Source organism: Strongylocentrotus purpuratus, unplaced genomic scaffold (genome assembly GCF_000002235.5).
Source record: "Strongylocentrotus purpuratus isolate Spur 01 unplaced genomic scaffold, Spur_5.0 spur5_scaffold_9, whole genome shotgun sequence".
Lineage (NCBI taxonomy): Eukaryota > Metazoa > Echinodermata > Echinoidea > Camarodonta > Strongylocentrotidae > Strongylocentrotus > Strongylocentrotus purpuratus.
In genome coordinates this window covers 12,488,342-12,513,440 of record NW_022145615.1, presented here as the reverse complement: position 1 = coordinate 12,513,440, position 25,099 = coordinate 12,488,342, and the positions used below count along the sequence as shown (strand labels likewise).

Below are 25,099 nucleotides of genomic sequence, written 5' to 3'. Positions count from 1 at the left end.
AAAAGACTGAATTACAATGTGACCTTTTGCAGTACTTTAAGGTTTCTTGCTGCAGATATGGTGGCCACTTACAACTCGTGAAAGTCTAAAGTTGCAAATTCTCTGGACGAATCTGATATTCAGGATGCTCTAATGTTTAATATTTTCATAATATCTGTAAAGCATTTAGAGACATTGTAGATGTATTGAGAACTACATAAATAGAGAGTAATCATAGTTGGTATGAGTAGTGGAAGTAGTATCATTATTATGATTATTACCATTATCATGTTCATCATCATCATCATCATCATCATCATCATCATCATCATCATCATCACAGGGGTCTTGTTAATTATTTTTGAAGGAGGTAATTTGAATTTTATAGGAGGTACCATCACTGCGAGGGAGCGAAGCGACCGAGGGGGGGAGGGTGTGGGAAGGGGGTGTCCCCCCTCCCACGGTAGGGACCTTTTGGGATTTTCCACTTGAAATCGTGCAATCTGGTCCATACCTAAGAAGAAAATTTGTAGTTATCTTTCCTACCTTGTATTACACATATATTGTAATAAACACACATATTGTTCATGTTTAATATTACATGAACAATCATAACTCATAAAAAAAGTTATTAAGTTGATAATTATTTATCACTTTGTACCATTACTTTGTAATTTCTAATTAAACTGAGATGATGCACCATACTCAATCTTTCTACATCATGATTTGTTGAATACATGTACAGTATTTAAATAATGGGCAGCAGAGGCTAGATTTTGATTTTTTTTTTACTTGTGACTTTTATTTGGCTCCCCATATGAATTCTCATTTAATTATTTTTTTTTGACATGAAATTATTGAATACATTTAAGAATTTACTTCAGTTCCTGTTCATTTTATAATGTTATATCACTGTTTTTCCTGACAAAGTGAAGACACTCATGACTGTATATTTGTTTATTCAACTTTTTTAAGGAAATAAATGAAAATAAAATAAATGAATTAACCGATTGGCTTCCGATTGCGATCGGAAGTTAGTTTTGAATATTCGCGGAGCGCGAGCCTGCATATATCATGCGAGCTAGCTGGCCGTGGCCGGCCTAAACTCAGCCGAGTTCAAAACTCTGTTGCCGATTTGCGCATCTCAGAATCTAAAGTACGTTGTCTCTAGACATTGCACGCACGTGTATAGGCCCCGGTTTCCGTGATCTTCAAATATCAAATCGGCAACGGATAGTTTGGTTACAGCGAGCTAGCTTCAGTTTTGTTATGATCAGTGTGTATATATTTTGTGCAGTGCATGCATCGTCTTCTCGCGTGCACATCGGGATCGCAATGGGGTAGGGACGGGCGGGCTTGGCCGCCGCGCTGTGGGGGGAGAACTGGGATGTAACGTTAGATAGATAGGTCTAGGTAAGTACGGACGACGTCGCGTTCGTGATCGTAAGGGATTTCGTCGACTGCGGCCGTGTATGTGCGGCACTAATTATATCTTGGACGAAATTAAGGAAATTCTGGATTAGCATTGATTTAGATCTACTTTCTGTGATTTTTGCAAGGTTTATTATAGGAATTATAGCCGGTAAGAAACGAGTGAATAGGCGGCAAGTTTTACCGGTTACCGGCTTTAAACGACAGCCCTGTCATCATCATCCTCATCTCATCACCATCATCATCATCATAATCAACAATATCACTATCATCACCATCATCATCATCATCATCATCATCAAAATCATCTTCATCATCATCATCATTACACTATCTCTCTCCCTCATATCTTACTGATCTCGTTCATGTTAGGCACTCCAGTTACAACCTAAGATCCAACACTCGTACAGTTTTAGATACCCCAAGGTGTCGAATAAATGCTGGTAAGCGGGCATTCATAGCCACTGCTCCAAAATCATGGAACAATCTCCCCAATTTTGTACAAACTGCTGATTCTCTAATGACTTTCAAAAAACACCTCAAAACACACTTGTTTAACTAATGCCCGCTTACCAGCACTTGTTCTTGCTCTTCTATTACCTGTCTTACCCTTTATTTTGTTCATTCCTATATTGTTACATACATGTCTGTTGTTAAGCATCTTTCTATTTTGTTAATTGTTCATTGTATATGTTAATTAAGCGCTTTGTATCTACTTGTAGAAAAGGCGCTATACAAATGTTCATTATTATTATTATCATCATCATCATCAAAATCATCTTCATTGTATTAGAAGATTAAGCTCTATAGTTTAAGATTAGCGTCAGATATTGCTCTGTTCTATGCCGAGTCACATCTAAATGCTCAGTGCTTTTCTTCATTATGATGAATTTTCTTCAACCTACACAGGGAAGTGCAATCTGTCGTCCTGAGCAACGTAGCCACGATGAGCGCCAACCGCAGGGGTATGTTTGAACCTTTCCTCAAGAGTTTCTTTGTCCGTTCCAGCGACGCGACCCATATCCGTCTTCTCAAGCTGGAGATCATGACTAACATTGCCAGTGGAACCAGTATTTCAACCATACTCCGAGAATTACAGGTGTGTACATATGCCTTCTTTAGATAATTTTCATAATTATTGCACAAATTATTGTAAATTAGCGCAGCCAGATTAACATTTGATCAGCCGTAAGCCCCTTTCGTATGTATAAGGAAATGTAAAACATAGTACACTGTACATGTCTGTATGTAATTGATTAGATTGGCTTTGAAAAGCTGCTAGAAATAACAAGAAGCTGGTTTTAGCCTCCAGTTCATTTTATAATTTATTCTGATGTGTGCAAGATTTAAAAAAAAAACCTTCAGTGTATCTTTATTCACTGCTACAGGTATTCTTTAATTTTGTGGCACCAATCATCTCTTTTATTTCCAATGTATTTCAAATGCGTAGACCTATGTGACCAGTTCTGACAAGGCGTTTGTAGCAGCCACCATCCAGGCCATCGGGAGATGTGCAAGTAACATAGAAGAAGTGACCGAGTCATGCATGAATGGACTCATGGGCCTCATGTCAAACAGAGATGGTAAGTTGAGTGGTTTAAGCACTGGACTTGAAATGCAAAGGTCGTTGGTTCGATCCCACACCCGGCACTAATGTCCTTTGGCTAGGTATTAAGCTACATTTGCCACTCCATACCAAGGAGAGAAATGGGGACCTGATAGGATGACAAAAGCATTTGTGATAGACATTGCCATATGCTCCAACAGTAACGATATGGTAGGAATACTCCCCAGGGAGTGGAGATGGCGCACATTGTGCCTGAATGAATCCGATGACCGGGGTGATCATATCTGTGAAGCGCTTAGAGATGGCAGTTCGTATTAAGCGCTATATAAATCTAGATTATTATAACAAAATATTGTATATCAGTGAATACTAGGTACTTTGGGAACAGTGTTTGGATTGTTTGAAGGTACTTAGTAATGATGATTACACTAATGTCTTAACATATTGATAGGTATGATTTGTTTGATGTAATGGTGACCGGAATCCCTGTCACGTGATGAAATATCCTTTTCCCAAATTTCGTAGATCCAGAGTCAACTTGACATTTGAACTGAATGATTAACCAGCCGGTAATGAAAAATTACTGATGACTGATCAGTAGCATAAAAGCAGCTGATAACTACTGACTTTCAAAAATACCAAGGTTGAGAACTTTAAAGGCATCGTTTAACAATGTTAAATCTGATAGGCACGGCCCTACGTGTTATTAGTGTCTGTGATATGGTGTAATATGAAGCCCTAAAAAAATCACGCTTCAAAATGATCAAGAAGTGCCTCAAAAAAGTAATTTGTAATTCCAATCATAAATATTTTGATAATCAGACAGGCGTTTGGCTTGTAAAAGTCATGGGGTTCCTGACTGACCATAAGGTTTATAATTATCATTGCAGCATGAGCTAAATCCAGGACTTTGTTTCAGAATCTGAGACAAAGTTACCGGATCCCTTTAAATAGTTTTTTTTTCAGGGAAAATGTTAAGTTTTCTTATTCTTCTTCAAAAGAACAATACATTCATATATTTGCAATGTGGTTGAATCAACAGAGGCTGTAGTAGCAGAGAGTGTGGTGGTGATTCGTAAACTACTTCAGATGAACCCTACAGGTCACAAGGAGATTATACGTCACATGACCAAACTTGCAGACGCCATCACGGTGAGTAGCAGGGTTTATATTTGCATCAGCGCTGTCTTAACTATGACCTTTGTTTTACTGGCACGCAAAGTATGAAATACACGAGCTAGCTCATAGATACATTGTATGCATATTTCTGAAAGTATAATTGTTGTTGATGAACCAAAAGTTAAGAGTAGACCATATGTTGCATCCATAGTTTTATTGGAAGATTACAAAAAAATACTGCTTATTTCTTACTGTGCTCTTTAAATGCCTGTAGATAGGTGTATAACAATATTTAATTTGTACACTATAAAGAGAAGGTTGAGTTCTTGGAAGAGGTGAAAAATTATTTGTGAGTGTTATTGTTATTATGCAAGTGTAGAAGAACATCAGATAGCAAATGTTCCCTGCAAAGCATGGCTCTTCAAATAATTCAATATTCTAAATATGGCATTTAACGGCTTAAAAATCTGGACAGATTTTTAGGCCACATGTGTGTATAGTCCCATGTACATATTTATGTGTACAGTGCTTGTAACTTTACCCAGACTGGGCTAAATTTCTTATCATTTTGATGATTCCAGAATCTTGCAGTATACACCAATACTTTTATACTAGATGATCAACCTTTCTGATCAATTCCACACCGTTTTTTTCACAATGCAACCGCATGACCAGAACTCAACTTTATCTTTAAGCAAGGTAATGTCAATACAAATATTTTTAAAGATGTGACATTTTAATCATCTTTCCCAGGTACCTATGGCCAGAGCCAGTATCCTTTGGCTCATAGGAGAATACTCTGACAACGTACCTAAGATGGCTCCTGATGTACTGCGTAAGATGGCCAAAGGATTCATCAACGAGGAAGACATCGTCAAGCTTCAGATTCTGAACCTGGCAGCTAAGCTTTACCTGACCAACTCCAAACAGGTACGTTATCTTCTATTATAAGATGATGGAGCGAATCCTAATCAAATGATTGGTTGAGAGTATACACGTGACCAGGCATTTATTTTGCCTAACACGTAATTTTGATAATGACCTGTCATTAATGAAATCATGTTTTAAAACATTATTTTATAAAACAAATAAAATATAAACTTGTAAAACAAATAATACACATCATTTTGTTTGGACATTAGTAATGCCCTCACTGCTGCGATTATTTGTGTACTAGTACATCTCATTCGTCAAAGTTTCTAATTAATTTCTAGAGATTCTCCGCCACAATTTTTAAGGAACTTGAATAGCAACAGAATTTATTTATTTGTTTATTCAGTGATTTATTCATTTTTTTGAAAAAGTTTATTGACTTTAAAAAAATACAGTATTTGCAGCTTCTAGACTTATAGCCGATTCTTGTACAAGAGATACATACATGTAGAGGGAAAATGCTGACTTTAACAAACGATGATGATGATGATAATGAAACGATCTCCTCCTCACCTCACAGACCAAACTCCTGCTCCAGTACGTGCTCAACCTGGCCAAGTATGACCAGAACTATGACATCCGAGACCGCGCCCGTTTCTTCCGACATCTCCTCCTCCCCGGGGATAAGACCACAACATTCTCCAAACATGCTAAGAAGATCATCCTAGCCACCAAACCAGCCCCTGTCATTGAATCCGTCTTCAAGGGTAAAGTAGATGGGTCTAGAACACCCATGTCTGCACATACAGTCAAACCTGCTTTAGTGACCACCTGTCTATAAAGACCAACTGTGTACAAAGACCATATTTTATGTTTCCCTTTGAAATGGTTTCTCATTGAAACATGTACTAAAGGAACCTGTTTACAAAGATCTAGAAAGACCCCTTTTGGTGTTTCCCTTGAGTGGTCACTACAGACAGGTTTCACTGTACATGCAACTGCGCAATTCTTATAAAGCAAAACACGCTACAAATAAAAAATTTCATCTCTATACATATTTGTGCTAACAACAAGAAAGAGCTTTTGAGAAAGTCTAAGGTAGGTAATTTTATTTACACACCTTAAAGTGCTACCTTTCACAGCAACAGTTACGAACTGTGTGTAAACTGAATGAGTACTGCGCAACAAACACAAAATTTAATATTTATATGTATGCGAAAAACAAGAAACAGCTTTTGAGAAAAGTCTAAGTTAGATCATTTTATTCACTGGCCCCAAAGTGCTATCATTCAGATCAACAATAAATAACTGTGTGTAAAATGAATGGGTGCACAGACATGGGTAACTTTTATATTTTGCAATGCCAAAAAAGGTGAAAATGACATTGTTCTTGCTTGAATTTTGAAGAAAAAAATTGGCACACTTACTCTTTAGAATGTAAGGAATAATATCTGATTAAGCTCAAGAGGGGAATCTTTAAAAACTCTTTGTCAATATTAATTCAAATGTTATTTGTGCAGACATAGGGCTCCCCATCATACATTTAGTCTGATCATTACATATCATAATTCCTTTATGGAGGTAATGAAAAAGAAATATTCAGTGCCTTGATTGTAAATTATTTATGGGTCTAATTTAGTGTTGTGTTTAAATGTATTTATGATACTTGAACAGAAAATTTTCTTGAAATTTGTCCGAATAAAAAGCATGACACAGTCTCTCATTTGATGAACTTGTTTTTGTAGATAATAGACATGCTTTACAAATTTCTCATGATAATGTACTGCAACTCTTACTTCTGAAAAAAGGGGCCACAAAGGAACACTTACAAATGCTTAGAAATGGTAATCTGCATGTATTTTCTTCACATTGTCTGCTTGTTCATACCGAACAAGTCAATAATTCATTGGCATTAATTTATTCTGATGTTTGGTTTAGACCGGGACCAGTTCCAGCTAGGTTCTCTGTCTCACATGATCAATGCAAAGGCCATAGGTTACATCGAGCTCCCAGACTTCCCTGAAGAGGCCCCGGACCCAAGCGCTAGAGTCGTGGAGGTATGTCAACAGAGTTCCCTCCTTAACTTGGCAACAATTAATCTTATTTTCCACTCCTTCAGAGTTTGAAGAAAAAAAAAATGTTTAAAGATAAACTTGAGTACTGGTAATGCGATTGCATTGTGAAAGAAAAGGTGTGGAATGGATCAGAAAAGTTGATCATATAGCATGTAAGTAATGGTGTGTAATACAAGGTTCTAGAGTCATCAAAATCATCATACATTTGGCAGAGTCTTGGTAAAGTAACAATCACTTACACAGATAGATGTATATGGGACAACACACATGGTGTCGGGGCTAGTACTACCCTGATTTCCTTATCTTTCTATGCTCATTACTCAGCCAGTATACATTTTCTTCCAAAATTGTTTGGCACATGACATTTATTTGTAATCTTGAACATTCAGTGTAAGTTTCGTTAGATTCTGTGAGAATTCATTTTCTTTTTTTTACCAGAACTCAAGTTTATCTTTAATTAAGTGAACCAATGTGAAAAGATGTTGCAAGGTTTTACTGAAAAATTGCCAATTTGTCCACAAAAATCATATTTCTAATATTTTATACTGCATTGCCGATTTAGAGACTTCATTGATTAGTTGCAACTAAATTGCTCTAATTATTAGAGAACGGCACACAGCACTGCATTGGAAAGAGACTCAAGGGTGAGGGAGAGAGAGAGAGAGAGAGAGAGAGAGAGAAAGAGTTGAGTGACCCAGGGCCCTGTTTCATAAAACTTGTTATCAATAATAAGTTGCAATAACTGTAATACTCTACGGAAAACGTTGCATTTGATTCTGAGAGCAAATCTGCTGTAGAAATGTGAGACTCATTGTGGCAAGATTTCAAAGTGTATGAATGAATGTTAGAATTTCTGTGTGTATGCAAACAGATGTCAAACATATCAAAATGAATTGACAGTACACCTGAGTTATTTTTATGTCCAAAGTAGATATTATACCATACGTAGAAGATTTGCCTCATCAGTTTGTTTCTATTCATTTGTTCCAGGAAGCCCTACCTTGGACCAACGAGAAGGAGAAGAGAACCGGGAGTAAGAGTAAGAAGAAAGCCAAAGCAACCAAGTCTTTCTACTCCAGCTCAGAGGAGGAGAGCGAGGAAGAAGATGATGATGAAGAAGAATCCTCTTTAGGTAAGAGATAATATTAATTAGTGTTAATGAATTGGTATTGTGATTAATGATTATTATGATTATTATTATTATTATTATAATTATGACTACTATTATTATTATTATTATTATGATGAATACTACTATTATTATTATTTTTATTATTATTACAAATATTGGAAGCGATTAATAAAGTATATTAGAAAACAAAGGCAAGGTTCAACACTAACAGGTACCTGGACCCCCCAAAATGTCAAAATGTTAACATGGCCTTCTGCATTCAGACCCTGTAGATTATCAGCCCCGGACCTCTCACACAAACAGCTAGAGTGAAGCCCTGCAAAAGGTATAGGAACATACCAAATAGGCGAGTTCTTAAATAGCTTCAGTACGCATGACCCCACGATATCCACAGATCTTTTACAGGATGGATACGTCCTACTTGTGCATTTTAGAATAAAATCACTGCCGAGGTGATGGAGGGGCTTCATGAATACCTTTTGTTTGCCTCTTGAGAAGAATACTTCTACCTGTGTATCAGATAAATGTACAGTTGGTGCATAAATGAATACTGATTACATAACTTTCATGAGCACGATACCAGTATTCGTCTCGATGAGTTTTACAATTTAGGAACAAATTACCTCTATCAGCCCGTGCCCAGATAGTATTTACGAACTGGCTTATTCTGATGACTAAGTGCGCTACGGAGCACTTTTTGTTCTATGCAGTATGGAAAATCTCTTCTTTGATACATAAACCTTTTACTTTCATATTGTAGAAGAAGCCAGTGAATCAGGCTCGGGATCGGAGAGCGGTTCGGGTTCAGACATCGACAAAGATGAAAGCAGTGATGAGGAGGAGAGCGACGAGGAAGACGAGAGTGAAGATGCGTCAGCGTCATCGGAAGATTCCGAGAAGAGCTCATCAGAGTCATCGGAAGATTCCTCCAGTGAGGAGAGCGAGTCAGAGAGTGAAGAAGAGATCAAACCAGTGAAAAAGGTAACAAGCCAAAAGATTGTAGATATTGGCAATGGACAAATGTTGTATTAAGGATTGAATCTGTTTTTGTCCTCAAATTGGCAACAATAATATCTCTTATTGCCAAGTTGTGTTTATTTATTATTATTATTATTTCTCAGTTGAACATGTATTAGAATTATGAGCACATATTACCAAATGGAAAGTAAAACATTCTTTCCTTTGCCAGCTTGTTGCCATTTTCAATATTTGAATGCCTCAGTAGTTTTTCAAGTACCGGTATGTAATTAATTCAATAGAGTACCGAAGCTGTGACGTCATAAAAATCTATTTTTAGAATTTCTCAATTTTTACTTCATTTTCTGAAAGAACATCAAAAATAATGTCCAAATGTCGAAAACCAATTGAATATGTTAAATATTGGCTGAGATATGACCATCTGATTAAATATACTCCCCATAGGAACTCAGTGTTATATGCTCTGGCTCCTAATGGTTAGGAGCCAGAGCATATAACACTGAGTTCCCATAGGACATATATTCATTCAGATGGTCATAACTCAGCCAATACTTAACATATTTAATTGGTGTTCGACATTTGGACATTATTTTTGGTGTTCTTTCGGAATATGAAGAAAAAATTGAGAAATTCTAAAAATAGATTTTTTATGACGTCACACTTCACCACTCTATGGAATGGGCATCTTCTGTACTGCAAAGTAGTTCTACCAGTGCATGGAATCAACATGAACATTAATTTTTTTGTCTGCCCATTCATTTTAAGTCATTGTAGCATCAACTTGAAAATGAGGTCCTATTTTGTTTCACCTTATACTAGAAAAATCCATGGATTGCTGAAAATATGTAGAAAAAAGTAAAACAGTTATATTTGATTATGATGGTGAATATTGGGGTGTGTTTTGGGATGTGTGTTTTTTGTACCTATACTCAAATTTATTTTGTCCTGCTTTGTATTTTCCTACCAGAAAACTCCATAGAGTACTGACTCTACGTAGAGACAAATAGTCCAGCAATTTCTATCATACTGATGCATGTTGTGTTCTTTTAGTGCCAATGTGCATATTTATTTTGTACTCTTTTTTTTTTTCTTCTTTACCAGAAAACACCACAGAAATCATCCAAGGAGCAGAAGAAAGGAAAACAGAAAGCTGAATCAACAATGCAACTCTTAGATTTTGGTGACTGTAAGTCTCTCTCTCTGTTCTTATATGAAATTTGATTATTTATTTATTCAGTTGAGAGAAATTTACTGTTGTCATTGCATGTGCCGTTGAAAAACACAAAACAGTAACCTTTTGTTTTTATTACGATGCTTTAAAACTAGAAACCACAGTCATGAAACATTCACAAATTTCATAAGAGTTTCAATCCACAAAATTATTGAATCATAAAAAGTACAACACTTAAATTTTTGCAATTTTTAAAAAATTTCTTGTTTTTTGGGTGAAAGTTACTTTTGATAATGTGTTTCTCTAGTTGCTCCATTAGTTTAAGGAGTTCTCTATATTTCTCTAGTTGGTCCATAATTTTAAAGAGTTCTCTACGTTTCTCTAGTTGGTCCATAATTTTAAAGAGTTCTCTACGTTTCTGTAGTTGCTCCATAAGTTTAAGAAGTTCTCTACGTTTCTCTAGTTAGTCCATAAGTTTAAGGAGATCTCTACATTTCTGCATATGGTCAATCAACTTAAGAAGTTCTCTACATTTCTCTAGTTGGTCCATAATTTTAAAGAGTTCTCTACGTTTCTGTAGTTGGTCCATAAGTTTAAAGAGTTCTCTACGTTTCTCTAGTTGGTCCATAAGTTTAAGGAGTTCTCTAAGTTTCTTCAGTTGCTCCATAAGTTTAAGGAGTTCTCTACACTTCTTCATCTGCTCCATAAGTTTAAGGAGTTCTCTACAGTTCTTCAAGTGGTCAGTCAGTCAACTTAAGAAGTTCTCTAAGTTTCTTCAAGGGGTCCATAAGTTTAGGGTGCTCTCAATGTTTCTCCAGTTGATCCATCAGTTTGAGTTATTCTCTGTTTTTCATGACTCGGTCTGTAATTTTAAGAAGTACTCTAGGAGGTCCATAAGTTTGAGTTAATCCTTAACTTTAAAGAGAAGGTTGAGTTCTGGGAAGAGGTAAAAAATAATTTGTGAGCGTTATCATTGTTATTATGCAAGGGTGGAAGAACATCAGATTAAACCTGTTCCCTGAAAAGCATGGCTCTTCAAATGCCTTCATATTCTAAATATGACATAAAATACGTAAAAATCGGGGGGTAGGTTTTTTTCGCCATGTGCTCATGTAGTCCCATATACACCATTCTGTGTACAGTGCTTGTAACTTTGCCAAGCTTTGGCCAAATTTCTTATCATTTTGATGATTCCAGGACCTTGCAATACACACAAATACTTATATACTAGATGATCAACCTTTTCTGATAGATTCCACACCGTTTCTTTCACAATGCAATCACATGACCAGAACTCAACTTTATCTTTAAGGTGTTCTCTATTTTTCTCTCGTCGATTCATAAGTTTAAGGTGTTCTCTAGTTTGTATAAGTCAGTCTGTAACTTGAAGGTGTCCTCTTTGTTTCTCTAGTTGGTCCACCAGGAGAATCCTCTCAGCCTGTGACACCTGCCGGGCCCACCAGCATGCTAACTCCTACCCTAGCCAAAGATCTTCAAGGATTATCACTTAGTGACAAACCTTTGGTAAGAACATCTCACACATCTTAACATTTCTCCTAGTCTAAGCTTCTACCAACATTAAGATTTAGTCGTCAAGCTTTCATCGACTCCTGTGGACTTTCTCAAGCCAGGTGCTTCTTTCAAACAGTTCTTTGCTGTCTGCTGCCTCACAATCTCTGGAGCGAAGATAGGGGACAGTGAGAAGGCAAAATCACTATTCAGTAAAGGAGTTATCCTTTAGATCCAGATGGATTCTTCACCTTTCTTGGCTTCTAGTCTAGTATTGCATTTCAAAGTCAACTTGGGCATCATCCCATCCAATTGGCATGTTCAGTTTCAAGGATTTGTTCTGCTACTGCTGATTGAGAGGGATTACTCAATCTTGGGGCTCTTAGAGTTCTTTTAGTCTTTAGTTTAAAGTCTCCAGGAGTAGACGAAAGCTTGCCTATTCAATTTTAAGGTTGGCAGAAGCTTAAACTATGAGATATGATTGCCCAAACAAAGTAAAGTTTCTGTATCATAACATGTGTATCTCTCATACATGTATGCATGTAGCTCTAACTCTACGCAGTTATTTTTGTTTCTTCTACTTGTAATTTCTGCGAGCAATTAATCCCTGATATATCATTTTCAACCAAAAGCCAGCCAAAAGCCAACCAAAATCAAAACCGTGTGAACTGTACAGTTATTTTAGGGATACAAATGTGAAATTTGTCAATATCTCTTTCAATATCCACTAACTAAATTATATTCTTAAGGTTGACATGACTAGCACTTCAATTTAATATTTCAAAATTCAATTCAATTCAATTCAAGTTTATTTTCCATTTCCACAGAAATCAGAACAATATTTCATTAAAACAAAACAAAAAATTGAACAAGATAACATGTGAATAATATCATTTACAAATACTTAAAATGCATATAAACAAAATTTGAATAACATAATACAAAAAAAATTGATATTTTCTATGGAAATGGAGGGACCCATTAAAAAGTGGATACTTGTAGATTATGGGTCCCTCAAAATAACAAAGTAGCATTACACAAATTAGCTTATACAGAACAAAAAACACAAATATATTAATATAAAAGTTTGCTCTTTGTTTTTAAAATAAAAAAAATAAAAAAATAAAGTAAAGACAATGACAAGCCCGCGAAGACAGAACAGTAACAAGTAGAGACAATGTAAGACAGAGAAAGACATTCAATAACAAAAAAAAAAAAAAAAAAAAAAAAAACGAATATACTGCACAGACGTGGACATAACATTTCCAAAACAACAAATCAGTTATTCTACATTCCGTATACTATTGTCAATACAAATCAGATTATCAGTAAAAAGTAAGACCGTATAAATCGATAACTGCGCATATAATTATTAAAGAGAAAATAAGGGGAAAGTATGCGCGTATTCTCCTCAAAATGACCAAGACAATGATGCATCGTGTATAATGTGTAAGTATTAGTGTGTGTGTGTGGGTGTCAGGGGGGGGGGGGTAAATCAAACTAATTTACTTTATATTTTAAGAACAAAAATATTTTTAATCTTTTCTTAAATGTATATAATGAAGGGGCATTTTTCAATGAATCAGTAAAGGAATTCCACAAATTTGGGCCATCATAGATAAAAGTGTTTTTAGCGAAGGAAGTTCGAAGTAATGGCAAATGGTACTCTTCCGATTGTCTAGTTGAATGTTGATGAAAAGAGCGATTTTTTAAAAACATAGTCTTAAAAATTTTTGGCAGCAAATCATTAGTATTTTTATACATAAATTGACCTAATTGAAGCAAATACAAATCTTTTACTTTCAAAATATTATTATCATAAAACAACGGATTAGTGTGTGCACGAAAATCTGCCTGGGAAATAATTCTAACTGCTCTCTTCTGTAACAATAAAAGTTTGTCTAAAATGTTCTGATGAGCGTTACCCCATGCGAGTAAGCCATAATTCAGATAAGGTAATGTTAAGGATGAATATAATGTTAATAATGCTGAAGATGGGAGTTGTGTTTTAAGTCTATTTAATATACCAATATTTCTCGAAATTTTTTTAGAAATGTTATCGACATGAACTTTCCATGAAAGCTTATTATCAATTATTACACCTAGAAATTTAGAATGTGTAACCTTTTCCAAATGAGTGTCATCAAAAACTAAATCAGTTGGCAAAGAATCTATTGAATTACTAAAAAGAATATATTTAGTCTTTTGTAAATTTAAAGACAGCCTATTAGCTCGGATCCATTGAATAATTTTTTCTAATTCAAAATTTACAATTTCAACAAGAGTATTTGGATTTGTATGTGAAAAGAACAAATTTGTATCATCAGCAAATGATATAAAAGACGCCATATCTGATGATCTATAAAAATCATTAATATAAATAATAAACAAAAGCGGGCCCAGCAAACTACCTTGAGGAACCCCACAATTAATATTTCGTAATTCAGAAGTGTGACCATCCAGAAATACAAACTGTTTCCTATCGGAAAGGTAACTCCTGAACCACTCCAAGGCCTTCCCACGTATACCATAATGAGAAAGTTTATGAAGCAAAATATCGTGGTTGATCGTGTCGAAGGCCTTGGAGTAGTCCAGGAGTATTCCAACCATATGATAAGAGGAGTCGAGAGCATGAGCTACCTTTTCAACAAGTGATAATAATGCATGACTCGTGCTATGTTTCTCTCTAAATGACTTCTTGTTGAATAAACCAAGTACTTTTATAATATATTAGTTAAAGCCTGAGAAAAAATGATCCATATCCTGGGATGTTAGTTACAAGGAAATGCATTCATTATGGGTTATACCACTGCTCTCAATATCTTGTCAAAAAAAGAATTTTACTGAACAAAAAAAATCTGAATTATGAAGAATTATTGTTTGACTTGGTAAATTGAATTTTCATGAAAGCTTTCTCCCTATAACAAAAAATATTTTGCCTACATAAATTATAAGTAATTTCAGCAATTTTAACTATATTACATATGTTCAGTCTAATTTGACTTTAGTCTTATCACATATAAATAGGATAGAAAGTTACAAAATGGATGTGCATATGGATTCTATGGAATTCGAGTTATTATGTTTATTTCTTTGAAATTTACTATACTTTATTTTGTTTATTTATCCAATTAATTTAAAAAATATTTAACTGGGAAAGGAAAAGTAAAAATAGACAAACTTGATGTGCATTTCTTCTTCCTGCATGATTTATTTTGTTATCTAACTGGGTATCAGTCCCTTTCATCTTTGATTATTTGTCTAACTGCATGATGCTGTATTTCATCTAAATATAGCCCAATTTCAATACCTATTAACATGATAATATTTTCCTTAGTGGTCTTGTTTTCCAGTTTTTCATGTATTCCTAGGAGGGTTAGGGCTCTTCACGATTTTACTCAGTTAAGATTTGACAATGATTGATTCCAGAAAAGAAAGAATTTTTTTTTTTTAGGTGGTATATGGAATACTTTTTCATTCATTTGGTTGTCATCAAATACACAAAGCTGCCAACCATTCATATTTTGGAGGAATGACTTCATTTTGAATTTATTTTAGCTTGATTCGATGTTCATGTTATGAACCAAAGATTCCTCTCTATTCTGAAAAAAAAATTGTGTAAAAAAACACATGAACAAAATGAATTGTATTCCTACTTTTTGTGGCTTGAGAACTACCTAATTTTTGGCATGTGGGAATTTACGATTGAGAAGAGCCCTTTAAGCCAACCATTTCTTGTTGATTTTTTCTTCAAGTCCTAAGTTTTGAATTCCTTCATGTTTTTTTGTACCAGAGTTCAGAGCAGATGTCCCAGATGGCCAAGGTAAAATAGAACCGATCCTAGAACTAGAAAGAATGGTTTTATTCATTCATTGCATCCCATGCTTCTTGAAATGACTTGTGTGCAATCATGGGTTCAAGAGGGACAACTTTAACTGTAAAACCAGAAACTTTGCAAGATGAAACTTTGGCGAATTGCAAATATGACAAGAAACTTACGCGAAATTATGGAAAAGTGTTGCTCTGAATCTGAAGCATTTCATGTATGCAAAATTGTCTGGTTTTACATTATATCATGCTCATTCACTCATCTAGCTATTAAACAGAATAGATCTGGAGTGTTGAACCTGTGTCTTATTTCATTTGATTAACCCCCCCCCCCCCCCCCCCCAACTACAAAAAACCAAGGAATTATCTTTTCAAATAAAAGCTGACCCAATATCAAAGATTTGTTAGATTACATTTGAGGATATAACCTTCTAAAGTTTTTATACAATTTTCTTTGGTAGCGGCCAGAATCAAACATTGATTTTTAAGCATGAATTCAAGTGGATTAATTTTTCCAAAAAAAGTACAAAGTCCTTGTCTGTCATGCAAACAACTACGGTATGTCATTACAAAAGGAGCAGCATAAGATTAATGATTAATGTCATAGGTAAATTATAAAAGAATTCTATCCAATATCAAATGCTGAAGGCATTTCACATAGGTTGGACACTCTAATAGATTTAGCTTCACTGTAGTTACTAGAATCATCAGCAAAGGGATTCACACATTCACAATTATGCATTTTGATAACCTTCCACTATCATGTGTGGAAATGTATTCATCATTATACATGTCTATTATATCATTATATGCTTGTTTGCATATATATATAAGCTATATTTTCATTGAAAAAAGGGTTTATAAACATGAAAGGGAATTATCAATTATGTGTTATCTTGACAGCTGTTCATATTTATTTGTAGAAATGATAAACAAAAATCATTTGTATCATCGTTGGAAGATGGTGGTGGTGAATTGGTGATGACTGGTAGTTTATAGATGAGATGAAATGCCTGTGGTATATGAAATGTGTCTGAATATTATATAATGGTACCTTGTTTAATAAGTGATAAAACATATTTCTTAGATATCTCACAATATTCATATTTATAGCTTTCATGTTCAGACATTATACATGTACCTTGCCAAAATATCTGCCCTTTCAGCCTTTATAAGTTCAGCTTATTTGACATGCACATAAGTTTGTACAAAAAAGAGCAGTGTGATTTAGCATATGTTACAGGTATTTACTGCAATTTTGTTTGCAATTGATATAGGAAGATGTCCATGTGCATCTTCTTGGAGATCATCACATTCATTCTGAATAATTAAACAATAAAACAATATAACCACAACCTTCATCCTTGAAAGTTATGCAAAATTTGCAAGTTGTGAGGCATTATAAAAGTTTCATGCAAGGAAATATTACATATGAGATTATATTGCAGCATATTTGATTTCATTTCAAGAACTTGTTGTGCTCCACATCAAAGGGAACTTGGCATTTTCTGAGTTGTCTGACAAGTTTGTTTTGACTATAAAATCATCAATAAAGGAAATCAATGTATATAAAGCCCAGCAAGAGTTATTTACTGGTAGTCCTGATAGTAAAATGAAAGCATGTGGGAAGATCAGGTTATTGTAAAAACTTGCTTGGTTCTTCACTGGCAATTAATGTTTTATTTGTGTTTGTTTTAAAGACATCTTAATGATTTGACTAATCTAAAGAAGGAAAATAGTGTTAACACTATCATTTGAATGAATTTGTGTTTAGATTTAGAAATAGTGATTGGGCATGTGGAGGGAATGCTATTCTTGCATTTTGTACTTTTATTTAGTGTACATGCAATTTATTTATTTATTTATTTGTTTATTTTCTAGAAATTCAATATATTTGATCGGTTTTGTATGTTTTTATTAATTTTTGTTTTTTTCTATTTGTAGGTGATATAGTATTGTTGTGGATATTTTGATAACTAATAGTAATAATAATAATTTTCAAATGCTATTTTTATTTATTATCAAACTTTAGATGAATAATTAGACTAGCGGATACATGTAGATGCTTGTGGTGGCCTTTTTTCTACACTTGTAACGCCAATAGAGTGTGTAGTTTATAGTAGCATAAAGCACATTGGTGTCTAGATGCATATAATTAAGAATAACTTGGGTTAAAACGATATACAGATATGATTGATGATTCTACATGACCTTTCCCTTTGAGATGCTCAGCCAGTGTTCAATACAGATTTTCACTACGATTATATCAGCCTTTTACAATTTCATAGAAACACTTCTCAGAAGTCACCTCGAGGTACTAGATACATGTACCTTCATGCAAGAAAGTAAAATGTCTGTCAAATTTATGTTACATAAACAGCAGTATCAGTAGTTTGTAAGTGTAACATTACCTTTAATAAATGTGATTCTTTGAAAGAAGTTCAAAGTTGATCTAGCTTTCAATTAGGATGATCAAGACAAAAATTGGTAGAAAGAAACGCAGAATATGTTGCATTTGCACATAATGCCACAATGAACAAACTGCAATTTTCAAATTTATTGCACACATGAACTTGTTTTGTGTTTTCTACAAATACTCACATTTCGTCTTAAGCTAAAACTTGAAGATATACATATCGCCTGCATTGAACTTTTTCTCTTAATGATACATGTACATGCAGTTTATGAATTGTTGTTAAAGCTCTGAAACAAAGCAGTCATTTGGTCATGAGCTCATCATGACGTGTTGCCAATTTGCCATGAGACATTACTAATGGTTAAACCATTAACGTCAATACTCTTTTTCTTCCGTACAGGCTGGTGGAGTTATGTTTCCTTCTAAGGAGACCTTTGAGCTTTTGAATCGGGTCAACAGCGGGGGTTTATCAGCGACCTACCGATTCCCTCGAACGACCTGTATCTACTCTACCACTATGGTGGCTGTAGAGGTCACTTTCGTCAACAACAGTTCCGCCAAAATACAGAACATTAGCATAGGTAAGGAGTAGTTTGCAGGAACAGACCCTTGTCGGCCGTAATGTAAAACAGAGGGTCTGAGCTAGGAGACTATGCAGAGACTGTAGACCATAGGCCCATTACTGTAGCTGCTCCTGGCCTTGGCACAACCCTTTTCTTCTTTGTTTTGTTTTATTTGGTATTCAGTCAGAATCGACTATTTTTGCCTTAAAACTGTCTTTTAATTATTATAAAATGAAGTGGATCTGGGCTAGGCTTCACTCAAGACACAATACTTATTCATTGTAATTAAGTATCCATGTAGGGTCTGTGCTTGCAGGCTAGGTAAGAAGAAGGATAAGGATAACATCGATGAGTTATAAATTATATTTGAGGAGGTACAGAGGTTTAATGGTACAGCAGTGGTGTTGTAAGCAGGGAGGTCATAGGTTTAAATCCAAGTTTGAAGGCATTAATCCTCATTACCAAGTCCCTAGAATAGGACTTAATGCATTATGTCTGACCTCCCGACAGGTTGCTTACAAATTTGTACTTGCTTTCTTATTATTTTGTATAAAGAGAACGTTGAATTCTGGGAAGAGGTGAAAAAATAGGTTGTGAGTATTATCATTGTATTATGCAAGTGTGGAAGAACATCCAATAAAACTGAAAAGCATGGCTCTTCAAATGCCTTAATATTCTAAATATGGCATGTAACATTATAAAAATCGGGACAGATTTTTATGCCACATGTTCGTGTAGTCCCATATACATCTTTCTTTGTACAGTGCCTGCAACCTTACCAAGACTGGGACAAATTTCTTATCATTTTGATGATTCCAGAACCCTGCAGTATACACCAATACTTATATGCTAGATGATCAACCTTTTCTGATCGATTCCACAACGTTTCTTTCACAATGCAATCGCATGACCAGAACTCAACTTTATCTTTAAATGAAGAAAAGCCGATATATTCATCTTGTTTGTCGATTTCTTCTAGGAGAGACCAAGTTGGCAGCTGGTATGAAACTGCACGAGTTCCCAGAGATCACCAACCTTTCCGTCAGTCAGTCCACAACGGCAATCATTGGCATTGACTTCAGGGACACAACACAACCTGCCAATTTTGAGATCTGGTAAGTTCAGCGATACTTCAGGAATGATGATGAAGATGATGATGATGACGATGATTATTATGATGATGATGATGGTGATGATGATGATGATGGTGATGATGGTGATGATGATGATGATGATGATGATTATGATGATGATTATGATGATGATTATGATAATTATGATGATGATGATGATGACGATTGTGATGATGATGATGATTATTAATATTATAATCATTAACATTGTTGTTTATATTATAATTATTTGGCATCCCCTGGGAGGTGAGAAGCAAACTGATCACTGTCACCCTTGGGTCTCTCTACCCTATGTTCCAAATACAAAGTATGTCGTTGTAAGGTACACAAAATTTAAAGGATGATGGATAAGGTTATTGAAATTTGCCTAAGGTTGATTTTGGGGAAAGTCTTTTACATTTTACGTTCATTTTTGTATGATTTTTGTTTTTGTTTTGTTTCCTTTCAGTACTGAATCGCGGAAGTTCAGTGTGACAGTGAAAGCACCCATAGGAGAACTCTTACAACCCATTGCACTCAGTGAAAGAGACTTCTTAGGCCAACAATGTAAGCTCATCATCAGTTTTAATCGACCTTGAATCTTTTAAAGCCCCACTGCACTACTTATAGCTATACTTGCACCCTCTATATAGCAAACAATGCCTAATCAGTGACCATTGGTCCCCCATGGTCCCCTTTTTCTTATGTTAATTGAGAGCTGATTTGATGAGATAACCATCTGTCAGTGACCATGCAGGGAGGTCTAATCCCTCCTGGCCAAACTAGTGCATATAGGCTGTAACTACTTGTTCTCCTTCATTGACAAAATTTAGCGTTATCCTAGCAAATGGAATCAACAAACGTGCATTGTGAAAGATCATACTGACATTGGGGCACTGTGCTATTCATAATTTTGACCTTATATTTCGAAAGTTATGTAGGATCGAACATTTGGGCTCCAGTTGCAGCATCCACCTGGCTATTACCGGTTTGGAAGGCCTAAATGACCTTAAATAGCACAGTAGATTTACTTTCAAGGAGCCTCCCAGTATGACTTAACAATATAGAGACTCTGCCCACGCCCAATTTATTCTCCATTTATTTATCATTTATTATTGTCCTTGTCTTATAGCCAAACTAATAGGTTTCTCAGTTCGTTTTCCAATTCGGTACAATAACCTATATCTATTTATGCACAGATTGTATCTCTGAATTGTCTTATGTATGTATGTCGTTGCTACTGTCTTTATTTGACAGCTAAGCTTACGGGTATGAATGAACACTCCGATAAGTGCGACATAGACGCAAGCAACAGAGAAGAGAAAGATTTGATCAGGTGTGTGGGTGAGACGGCCAACATTCAGATCGTCCCAGCCAGTGATCCCAGTAAACTCATATACAGGTAAGACCTCAGATTAAAGATGGTCGTACGTTTTGTACTGCACAAAGATTCAATCAGTTTCATTTTGGCCATTTCAAGCCATTTTCGAGCCCTTTCGTTTTGGGGGAAGTTCTACATTAGTATTGTCTTTCAAATTTCATTATGATCTTTAGATAAGATATTTTCCTTCAATAATGAATAATAAAAAATGTAAATTCTGTAGTTTTGTGACCATGATTTGTAAGTCCCTTGAGAGACCGATGCCAGTAAACGGTGAGAGCAAACAGTGGCATGAACAGCCTGCCATAGTTAGTCCAACTTAAAGTTATGAAAACGACCCCAAAGAGTAATAGTTGACCTTCCTCTATGTCTTGTGAAACCAGGTTCTCTGGAAGGACGGTATCCGCCGGGACATCGGCCCTGTTGACGGTGCAGGTCTTGAGCGAGGGCAAAGCTAGGATCACGTCTAACTGCGAGAAGATGGTGATTGGTAACATGCTGGTCAAAGATATCAAGAAGGCTTTAGGAAAGGCGTGATGCTACCCATAGCTTTATTTAGGATTCAATTCAAAATACGTGGTTTATAGGATTTCATTCAGTGGGTGTTGTGGTAGAATATCGTCATTTGTGAAACAGAGTTTTATCCAGCAGTCATTTCTGTTTGGAGCAAGAAGGGCATTAACTTGTGTACTTTAATACAGATATAACACCCTTCTGGCTCTGACTATATCCATTGCTAGCTTTCTCATGTGGGAAAGGGAGGTTGCTCATTTTGCGGGCAAGAGAGATGATTTTGAAAGTATCGACAGCTTTCATGAGTATCAAAAGACTCTGTTTGCCCTGCATTTGCTGAAAAGATTGTACACTGAAAAATGAACAAAAATTTACACAGATTTGCGACACCATAGTGTATTACATTCCTGGCAGGCTCATTATCCTCATACATGTATATCTATTTATATCTCTCAGCCGTTATATCAAATTATTTCAGCAGATATGTTTTATTTGAACTTTCTAACATTCATTGGAAATGTTATATTTTGTGAGACTATATTTGCCATTATGTCACCAAAAAAACCCCATCTAGTTATACCATGATGTGATGAATGTGCATGTTCCTGTTTGATAGCAATGCTATCTCTAAAATGGATTTCAGCAATTAGTACCATGCATTATCCAAGTTAGTCTGAATTTCTGAATTTTCGACCATTATTAATCCATAGTCTCTCATTGGACATGTAGTATATTTCCAAAGATTAGCTAACCTTTCTCTAAAACTTGTTTCAATACACAAGTGTTTCATACAAGTTTTATACAAATATAAAAACATCAGAAATCTTGTTTTCTTGTTACAAAGGAGTCAGCAGGTATGAGTAGGGATGTGTCTTTATATGATATATTTGATATATGCCTAAGATTACAATGTTTTAGATGGCCTGTATTTGAGATGACCTGGGAAAGATTTTTCTTTTTTTAATTAGAACCACTGCTGTGTTTAAGAATTCAAATCTTGCATGTTTAATTATGAGGAAGATATTTGCCTGAATTCACAAAGGGGGTTTACATTTAACCCATGGTTTTATAAATCGTGGGTTATTTAGCCTGGGTTAAATCTAACCCATGGTAATAATCCATGGTCTAAGCTCGGCGTGATGACGTCATATGATGCGTTAAAACGTGGGTTAAATCTAAACCTCCTTTGTGAATTCGGGCCATTATATTAGGGCCTTAACTCACATGCGTTAATGTACTAGTAGAGTCAACGCTTTTCTGGCTCCAAACAGATAACGTGAATGTAAGAGTTTTCAAACAGTATTTCATATTCAATGTCCTGAAAAGCATTCCATGGTACAGTATGAAGCATTGTCTTAATGTTAGTGTGCAATTGAAGTATAATTGAGACTGTCTTGTTTGTGTTACAATCATTTTATTAGCTGTAGTAAGTGTAGTGAGCTATTGTTTATTCTGAAGATCAAAATGTAGCAAAAATTGTGTGATGTATCAAAGGCAAAACACAATAGAAAAGCTAACTAGATTTTAGAACAAAGAATGTTTTTAGTGATTCATTCCTTGTAGAATCGCCTTCATCAATACCGAAAGACTATTCCTCTCAACTCATTAACCTAGCAAATATGTGATGGCAGATCATGGCACTTAAAGGGGAAGTCTGCCCTGATATTAAGTTGGTTTTAATAGAGCAGACAAATTAAAGGAACACGTCAGTAAAAGTTTGAGCAAAATCCGATTAAAAATTCTAAATAAAAATAGAAAGTTATGCATTTTTGAAAGTGCGATCAATCTAACACACATTGACAACTCTGTGACGAATCTAGCAAGTCCATTTGCTCAGTACTTTAACAAAATCTGTTTCTGTATGACCCCTGTATGAAACAAATTTTTTCTGTTCTCAATAACTAAGAAAATGAGGTTGATGAAATTTTCTGTACTAAGCAAATTGGGGAGGACCTCACAAGATACGTCACAGAGTTGCCCGTTTGTGTTTCACTGATGACAAATTCAAAAACTCATAACTTTCCTACGTTTGATCGGATATTGCTCGAAATTTTACTAATTATTTGTTTCTCTTGCCTTTCTGCTTTTATTAATACCAGAACATCATTAAGGTAGATTTCCACTTTAGTCCAAGAATATATTGCCCAAGTTAGAAGCGTAATATCCTCCACAAGGGTAATGGGATTCTGTATCGGATAAAATGTATTCCAGACCCCAATAAAGTAGAACCAGCTAATATCATTGTAATCGATATAAGATGTAGGTCTATTGTGCAGACACCACAAACAAATATGTTTGCCTACAGATCCACCTTGTGTTAGGTTATGCATTCTATTTGTGTCAGGCATTCTAAGCCAAAATATTTGATTGCGATTTGATTTGATTGACCAACAGCATTACAGTAATACATTTCATACACTGTGTTTACATATACAAGAAGAGAAACTATTGGTTGGTAATATTTAGGATGTATACCCATTGCACATCCACTTTGTACCAAGTGTAAATACACACTTTGCACAACTGCCTCAAACATAATTAAGATAAAAATACTGGTATTAATGATAATTTTAATAAGTAAACCAATGGAAAAATTACATATTTACCACAAAAAAGTGGTATATGATGTATTGAGGCACACAACCAATGAATAAAGCATGCAAAATACATTTTCTATTTCAGTGTCAAAATGCCTAAATATGTTTCATATTTATATCCTTTATGGTGATGTTGTGGGTTAAATCTAACAGTGTGCATCGAATGATGATAATCTAGCACCATCATGGATAAACTATTCAAATCCAATAGATTTACATCTATAGACAGTATTAAAAATGCTCAATATTAAAATGGTTGTATCAAAAGCATTTATATTTGCTCGCATCTCATAAAACTACTAGTGAATGAGCTAAGTAGCATACAGATTTAGATTTCATTATTTTAAACTAGTACTACTATTATCTTTGAATTGTAATGTGGTAGCTATCCTTTGTTTCACTTGTAGTTATGATTTTTTGTTTAATGGATGACATTAAATTGCAGAGTACTTATATAAATTATGAATAAATATTGATATCTATGACTTCATACTGTTTCATTGTTTGTTATTAGATAAGAGCTAGCGAAAATCGTAAGACTGAAAGTTTATTTTTTTGAGGATTAATGTTTTGCTTGATTTTTAGCCTGATTGTTAAGAGAATCAAACATGCTGATATTTGTAATAAAAAATGAATAAAATAATATATTCCATGTTGTCAGATAGTTTATAAGATGGTTAGAAACACCACAGACAAGTTCGTAAAGACTTCCAAAATATAAATGCAGGCAAATCCAATAGCCTTGTCCTTCACCTTCTGAATGTGCAAATTAATATTACAGTGATGAATTACGTAATCCGAAAATGATTTCTATGGGATATACACAGGGCAGGGGGCATAGTGCCCCCCCCCCCA

General features: G+C 35.0%; 1 protein-coding gene across 1 annotated transcript in view; it reads left to right on the top strand.

The window, feature by feature from the left end:
* The window catches only part of LOC584067 (AP-3 complex subunit beta-2), a 46,075-nt gene extending 21,346 nt beyond the window's left edge, over positions 1-24,729 (top strand). The window contains exons 11-26 of the mRNA XM_030976685.1: positions 2,320-2,509; positions 2,861-2,993; positions 4,020-4,129; positions 4,850-5,026; positions 5,550-5,736; positions 6,908-7,026; positions 8,035-8,176; positions 8,937-9,157; positions 10,256-10,340; positions 11,737-11,849; positions 15,628-15,657; positions 18,479-18,659; positions 19,621-19,756; positions 20,223-20,320; positions 21,011-21,155; positions 21,518-24,729. Of these exons, the coding sequence (XP_030832545.1) occupies positions 2,320-2,509; positions 2,861-2,993; positions 4,020-4,129; positions 4,850-5,026; positions 5,550-5,736; positions 6,908-7,026; positions 8,035-8,176; positions 8,937-9,157; positions 10,256-10,340; positions 11,737-11,849; positions 15,628-15,657; positions 18,479-18,659; positions 19,621-19,756; positions 20,223-20,320; positions 21,011-21,155; positions 21,518-21,671 (2,221 nt within the window). The 3' untranslated portion in view covers positions 21,672-24,729. The remainder of the gene's footprint in view (positions 1-2,319; positions 2,510-2,860; positions 2,994-4,019; positions 4,130-4,849; positions 5,027-5,549; positions 5,737-6,907; positions 7,027-8,034; positions 8,177-8,936; positions 9,158-10,255; positions 10,341-11,736; positions 11,850-15,627; positions 15,658-18,478; positions 18,660-19,620; positions 19,757-20,222; positions 20,321-21,010; positions 21,156-21,517) is intronic.
* Positions 24,730-25,099: the final 370 nt, after the last annotated feature.